The 7927-nt window shown below is 32.7% G+C and overlaps 1 protein-coding gene across 1 annotated transcript; it reads left to right on the forward strand.

Annotated features, from left to right (window-relative positions):
• The first annotated feature begins 3340 nt into the window (after positions 1–3340).
• LOC125204098 (elongation of fatty acids protein 3-like) lies at positions 3341–4453 on the forward strand. The gene has a single exon (XM_048102653.1). The coding sequence runs from the start codon at positions 3476–3478 to the stop codon at positions 4358–4360; it is 885 nt and encodes a 294-aa protein (XP_047958610.1). The 5' UTR covers positions 3341–3475; the 3' UTR covers positions 4361–4453.
• Positions 4454–7927: the final 3474 nt, after the last annotated feature.

Here is a 7927-nt window from a genome sequence, read left to right on the forward strand (position 1 = left end):
TATATAGATAAATTAAAACTGAGATAGAAACTGAAAATAATATAAATTAATAAAAGCTCGTTTAGTTAATAAATTGTGAATCAAATTTAAAATAAAGTGATTAAGTAATTGTAAATCAAATTAAATAATTTCCCATAGGAACGGGACAATGGCATGTTTTACATGTAAATAGACAAGAGATACTAGTTTTTGGTTTAAAGTTCAAAAGCTGTATTTTCAGTGGGCAAATGAAAGGAAAGAGAAACCCATAATTCCATTTGACGCAAATTATTAAATCTTTTTAATACATATGAGGGTAGCTTAACTAAAATAATATTTACAAGCTCATAAAATTCTACAATTGTGTGAATTTGTGGACTGGACGTGACACATTCATAAAATCGATGTAGATCATGCATGAATTGCTAGGAATTTTATATGAATTAGAAAAATGAAATTAAAATTCACTATGAGATTCAAATTCGAGACTATAATTTCATATAAATAATTGGATATATCATATATTCAGCCTAGATCTTCATGATCTAAGGACCGAAACTGATTCATAGTCTATATCAGAAATATTAAGATAGTACATATATATTTAATTAAACAAGAAAGCGTTAATAATTAAACTGTGAATTAAGAAAAAGCTGTGCATTATAAATTTATAATTTTCCGGTAGCTAAACTTCTTGGTTAGGAATGAATTCTAAGATTAGAAAATGGAGTGCAAATAAATAACGAACTTCACTCATCAATCATGTCACTTAACAATGTAAAATTAAAGGCTCAATCACTTTCAAAATTGACTTATCATCATAACAATATAAATGACATTATGACAAGCCGACCAGCATAATCAAGGAATTAATGATCAACTTTGGTCTGGCTGATTACTTTAGAAAATCGATAATAACTCACCTAAATCATATACTAGTATTAATTTTTAATAATCACCGTCCATACCACACCGTCTATATAAAAATTATGTGGATATCTTTTAAAATATTATACTACTGCTACATGATAATGAGATATATACGTACTAGATTGTTTTAATAATCAGTAGATTTCATTGTATTGTTCAATGAGATATATACGTACTTGATAATGAGACATATTTAAAATTTCGATAAAATACAGTGAAAAACGTAGTGATTCCTTCGAAAGCTACAAAATTCTAGTTTACCACGTTTTCCAATTATTCGAATATTCGATAGCTTAAGTAATACTCCCTTCGTTCCATAGTAATAGAGGCGTTTTTTAGAGTACGAAGATTAAGAAAAATTGTGTTAGATGAGTTAAAGTAAAGAGAGAGTAAAGTGGAAAATGAAAAAGGTAGATAAATGAAAAGAGAATAAATTAAGAGAGAGTAAAGTAGGTGTAAAAAAATGTGTTGACTTTTACTTAAAAAGGAAATGACTCTATTACTATGGAACGTATCAAAATAATAAAATGACTCTATTACTATGGAACCGAGGGAGCAGTAATTACGGGAAAAGGGGCAATGGAATATATTATTGCCGTAGCCAAAGTGACGGAATATTGTGGTACATGGAGTAATACTGTAATACCACAATTAATTATGAATATGCAAATTTTGAAATTATATGCCCCTCTATCCCGGCTCAAGTGATTGATTCCTTTTTAACCGTTGTTTTGCGAAGATGGTAATAAATAGTTAGAGTTGAGAAAAAGTATAGATATAATAATATAGAAGGGAGTCGTATATACATTATTCTATTAATTATTTTACTTTTTCCCCACTTTTACTATTATTTATCATTTTCCTCAAACATGTGACGAAAAACAGTCAATCACTTAATATGGGAGAGAGGGAATACTAATTTTGTTAAATAATAGATAAATAATTTTATAATGGACAAAGTGTATTGTTCATGATAAAAATTTTAAAAATAAGATTATAGACAAATTTTGTATGAATAAATTGTACTCCCTTTCAAGGATAAATTATAAGAAAAACGGACATTAAAAAAATAAAAAATTCAATCTTATTCTGAATACCTAAGACAACTGTACTTGCATGCGGTTAAAGAATTAAAGAGAAGTAATACTTAATTATTTAATAAGAGTATTTTATACTCAGTCACAGCGTATCCCTCTTTACCTTACTCGTGATTTGGTAGGTAGATAATTTATTTAACAGAATAATTATATAACAATCTTATAATATTATCAGACAGACTTTGATTGTTGCAGAAAGAATATAATGAAACTATTAATATAAAATTAACAGTACTTCATACTATAAAATAGTCCTTATTATCAAACATTTTCAATTTAATAATTAGTTAAAGTTTCGAGAAGTACAATTTTAATGAAGATGTATATTTTTTTTCTAAACTTAGATTGAAATATTTTAATATCCTCATTTTCCTAAAAACAAACACGTTGGTATCCTAAACATACACAATGATTTGCAGTCATTTTGTCATTTTAATACGTTCCTCAGTAGTGGAGTCATTTTTATTTATAGTAAAAGTCAACATATTTCTTCTCACTTACTTTACACTTTTTTACTTTATTCTTTCTTCATCTTTCTGCTATTTTCAATTTCTACTTAACACAACCTTTCTTAAATTATGCGCCGAAAAAAAATGTCACTACTAATATGAAGCGGAAGGAGTATAAGTTAATAATTTTATACTCAGTTTTTGTTTTACTAATTTACACTAGATTACTTGTACCTCATCGATTACCAATAGTTTTGATATTAGTGTATACTATAGACGAATTAGTAACATATGAAAATAACTAATCTTGTTATTGAAAAATGAGATTCTCCATATATTTAAAAATATATATAAGATCGAAGCTTATCAAAAACAAGAAAATTCCTAATTTTTTGTGAAAGATTCAAAACTGAAAAATAAGTTACTACTGTAGCAGTATTATTATAGTACTACTATTCATTTATTTAATTAACATACCAACTTACTCATGAACTAATAAAATTAATAATGTAGCAACAAACTCCATTAAATATGTCAAAAATCATTTTACCTAACATAAAAAAAATTGACTTGTTTGCCATCTTATGATTCCTATCTACCATTAATCATCAAAATGATAATACACCATTATTGATAATTAATTCATTGATATAAGCTAGTACAGTTTGAGCAGAATCATCAAAGTTTGGAAAGTGACAGAAAATAAGCATATGTTGGAATTGGAAACAACGCAATTCGAGTAAATATTGGAACCCAATCAAAACACTCCACGTAGCCATTCACCACTTCCCTACTTGTCGTCGTCACCGCAACTGTTTTTCAGAATATCCATATTTTTCACCGTCCAAATATTAGAAAAAAAATTAAATTACTAGTCCATCATTTATTTCTAAACTCCATCAATTTTCTAGTGGAGAGTATTGCTTCTTCTCTCCACAATTCGCTCGATTAATAGAGAAGAGAGAGAAACGGTATCACCGCCGGTGTTGGAACGCCGTCGTTTAATGTGAACAAAAAAAAATGACGCCGTTTGCCGCCGGTCTGAGGTATTACCTCTCGGAGCACCCCTCCATCGTGAGCTTCCGGTGGAGCCACAGCCAATCCTGGGGCTCCACGTGGTCCTTCCTCTTCACCTCCATCGGCCTCTACCTCTCCTCCGCCATCCTCCTCCACGCGCTCCTCCTCGTCGCCTTCCGCCACCGCCGCCCCCTCCCCGTGGGCCCCCTCCCCGCCGCGCACTCCCTCTGCATGGCCCTCCTCTCCGCCACCATCCTCGCCGGCACCGCCCTCTCCGCCGCGGCCGAGATCCGCGACACGCGCTGGCTGTGGCGCCGCTCCCGCACCACCCCGTTCCAGTGGCTCCTCTGCTTCCCCCTGGGCACACGCGCGTCGGGGCGCGTGTTCTTCTGGTCGTACGCGTTCTACCTGACGCGCTTCCTCCACGCGGGGAGATCGTTCATCACGATCCTCCGCCACCGCCGGATCTCGGTGTTCAAGCTGTGCAGCCACTCGGCGTCGATCGTGGTGTCGTTCCTGTGGCTGGAATTCACGCAGTCGTTCCAGCTGATCGGGATCATGCTGACCACGCTCATCTACACGGCGGTGTACGCGTACCGGTTCTGGACGGCGCTGGGGATGCGCGGCGCGTGCTTCCCGTTCGTGGTGAACTGCCAGATGGTGCTGCTGGGGTGCAATCTGGTGTGCCACTGCGGCGTGCTCCTGCTCCACTTGGTCACGGGCGGGTGCAACGGCATCGGCGCCTGGCTCTTCAACTCGGTGCTCAACGGCGCCATCATGATGCTCTTCCTCAACTTCTACCTCAAGGTGCACCACCGCAAGCTCAAGCCCGCCGCCGGCCGCTTGGCGGCGGAGATGTCGGCCATCGTCAAAGACAAGGACATGTAACAATCCTCCACCACCAAATTAACTTGTTTTCATCGATGTAGCCGCGCCTGTAAATTCTATAAAGATCATCCCTCTCTTTTTATTTGAGTCTGAGATCTTTGGCCTCGCCCCTTATTTTGCAATTATGGGTTTATGTGGGTACAAGTCTCATATTTTCATGAATTGCAACAAAAGCATTTGTTGCATGCAAATTAATGTCATAACATGCTGATTATAATAATAAAGTATGGATTAGATATGTGATGAATGTGTGGAAGAGGGGATATTTCGTGCAGTATATATGTCGGCCTGCGAATGATTCATAACGACGAAGACAAACTATATGGTTTCGGTGTCAGCATTTGTCTATGAAACTTGCACTCACTAACCACTAGGCTTTTCTTTTCATCTTTTTTTATTCCTTTTAACGCTCAATCTCAAACTTAAAAATTATTATTCACGTTTAACATATTAGTTTTCAAAATTAAATAATGACCTCTCACTCCTATTCATGAGTTTCTCACAGGAATTGCAGAAAAATCAGTCTGAATATTGTTAGTAGTTGTTGGAAAACGAAAATCTTGTGGCGAAAGAGGTTCAATCACAAACTATTTATGAATTTTCTGTTGGAACTAATTTACTCTGATTTATAAATTTCAATTTTAATTCTAAAATTTGGCAATTAAATATACAATCTCCATCTTTTTGTGTGTTTCTTGTTGAATACTAATTAGATTTCATAAGAATCGGAAGTTGGAGAGAATTGCTTATCAGGTTAGGTCGTTGGTTGTGACAAGTATAACCTTCATTTACAATCTTAATTAGTTTAACTTTCGCTTCAAACATTGTAACAAATGTGAAGACCAATATTAATTAGGTTAATGTTGTTGCTTTGGAATAACAGGAGGTTTGACAATTGACATATGCTATCATGGATCAATCAGCAGGATAGATTGTATTTTAGATAATATCTGTCATAGCTATTTGTTAATTAGGTATTCCTATTGGGATAGTCCACTGGTATTTGCTTCAAGATTTGTTCTTGTTAAGGTATCGGCTAAGGAGAATCTAATTAACGTGAGCCCATTAAACCACACTAATGGACAATCTTTTCCAAATGGGTTGGGCTTTACCTTTGATTAAAAAGCTTATCATTCAAAGTAATGAAGGTTGAGATTAAAGTAATGTTGGTTCGTGGCATCCAAATCGAAATACAGCCTCCATTCCCTCAACAGCACATAATATAATTTCTTCTTACGGATTCTTTCCTTAAGATATAAATATGAATTTTTTCTCTTTTATATTACATGAGATTTTACTCAAACAATTACTATGAAGTTTGTAATTATAACAAATGGAGTAACACTTTTTCTCATTTTTCATTAAAAAATCTTATTCGATTTTTTCAGAGTCTGATTCATGTTTAAACAAAGTCAAATATATTATGAAAAATCGTGTTCTAAAATGTCCTACTACCGCTTAAGTTATTATTATTATTATTTGAGGTAATGAAGTAGGCGTGGTGAGTCGTCAATACGCGACCTCTCCATTTAATGAAGAGTTTTATCGTGTGTATATATGGGATATCGTCCAAAACGACTTTCATAATTTCATAAGACCATTTTTTTTCAAAACATAAATGGAACAGCATTGAAAAATAGAAGGCGACTAAAGTATTAATTATTCGTAATGATTATTTTTAAAACTCATATTCAAAATATATTACTAGAAAAATAATTATAAAAAAAAGAATTAAATTTGCATTGCCGACTTTAAGCAAGCCTACTAACAAATTTATCCAGATAACGCAGATTTCCGAAAGAATAATTATTAGTTGCTTGAGATCGAATTATTCTAATAAAATAGCTCATCTCAATGGGACGAAATAACATTAAAATTTTTTTAGATATAGTCTTAATACAATAAAATTAATTGATATCTCGATAATGCATCAAATATATCTATGATTTTTTCTTCTATAATAATATTGCGTCATGGAACACATGGAGTTTGTTTGTGGTTCATGAAGCGATTTACTATTATTTTAATAGTTTCAAGTAAATATTTGACTTTCTTTCTATTTATATATGTTATAGTAGCTTTGTAGGAGTGGCATTCTTATCAATATTACTATAAAATAAATAAATGAAGTTAGCTAGCTTGAAATTCAATATTTAAATTTGCATATTATTGACATGCACATTCGAATCTTATGACTTGCAATATGGCTGGAAGCTCTATCTGATATATGTGCACTCTTTCATTTGTGTTATCTATTTCCAAGTTGTCTGCCTAATGATTATAGATATAAGTATATTATGACCTAATTTTCCCCAAATTTACTCACCACTATATTATTTTAAATTTTATGTACTTCGTTTGTTTATATAGTCATAAAAATTAGCTAGCAATGTCGATTATTTAGACATAAATTCAAATGTCAAATCTACAAAAATGATCTTCCTAATTTGAACAAAATGTAGTTGCACATCTAGGAAATACATATCCTTGTAAATATGAACATGACTTTATCCAGTCCACACCAAAAAACAACTAAAGTTATTTTAAAGAAAGAGAGAAATAAAAGAATGCGTGTTTGGGGCCGAGGCTCCAATTCAATTACTAGTATACTATTTACCAATAATGAAAAGTCTGAATAATCAATAATCTATATGGTATGCTTTGATCAATTTCCAGTCACACAAATTAAAAAAATATTAATACCATAATTCTTCATTTCTTCTGTGCATCAAGTCAATAATAATAATAACTATAAATAAAAATCCATGTTTCAAAGAAATTAAAAATCAAGTTCGAGGCTTTAATCAAACTCGTGAAATTTGAGTTGATGTTTCATTTTCTTAAAGACTATTTAGCAGCAGTATAAGATACTAGTATTTAGTACTATCTAACATGAAGAATAATGAACCAGTACATGGTCACGGCCATATTCACTGTGCATGTGATTCTTCTTTTTTTTCCTACTACATTAACTACTCCTCACACAATACATTTATTAGGTCACAAACATTACTATAGTAGGGCTTTGACATAACAAAAATGAATGTGACACTTATCACATGCTCATATTTTCCAAGAAATAGACAGCTATACAAGTACACCTGTACACATTTACAAGTTTTTAAATTTCTCCATACATACAAGCAAATTAATCTCATGATAAACTAAATTAAATTCAAGCTGTTTACAAAATAACCACCTACCGAGAAAATACAAAAGATCCTTAAATTAAAAATTGAGTAAATGACTTTCATTCTAATTAATATCAGGGAATATAAAATAGCAGTATATATGTGTTATACAATGATTCATAACCCCCACACGAATTATTTCACGTGACTCAACACCAGTATACAAACAACAAATTTTGCGAAATGTACAAACAAATTAATGACTCAACTCTTTAAACAAGGGGATAATATAATGCATATGTGCAGAATTAAGAAATAGTACTATCACACACACATATATATGGGCACAGTCAAAATAAATTGGTATGAGCTATATTTCCTAAATTTCAATATAGATAATTTGATAAGGGTTATTGTATAACAATTTACATAATAT

This window comes from Salvia hispanica, chromosome 2, assembly GCF_023119035.1.
Source record: "Salvia hispanica cultivar TCC Black 2014 chromosome 2, UniMelb_Shisp_WGS_1.0, whole genome shotgun sequence".
Taxonomy (NCBI): Eukaryota; Viridiplantae; Streptophyta; class Magnoliopsida; order Lamiales; family Lamiaceae; genus Salvia; species Salvia hispanica.

Coding starts and splice junctions, on each gene's coding strand:
- LOC125204098 (XM_048102653.1), top strand. CDS start 3,476: ATGACGCCGTTTGCCGCCGGTCTGAGGTATTACCTCTCGGAGCACCCC.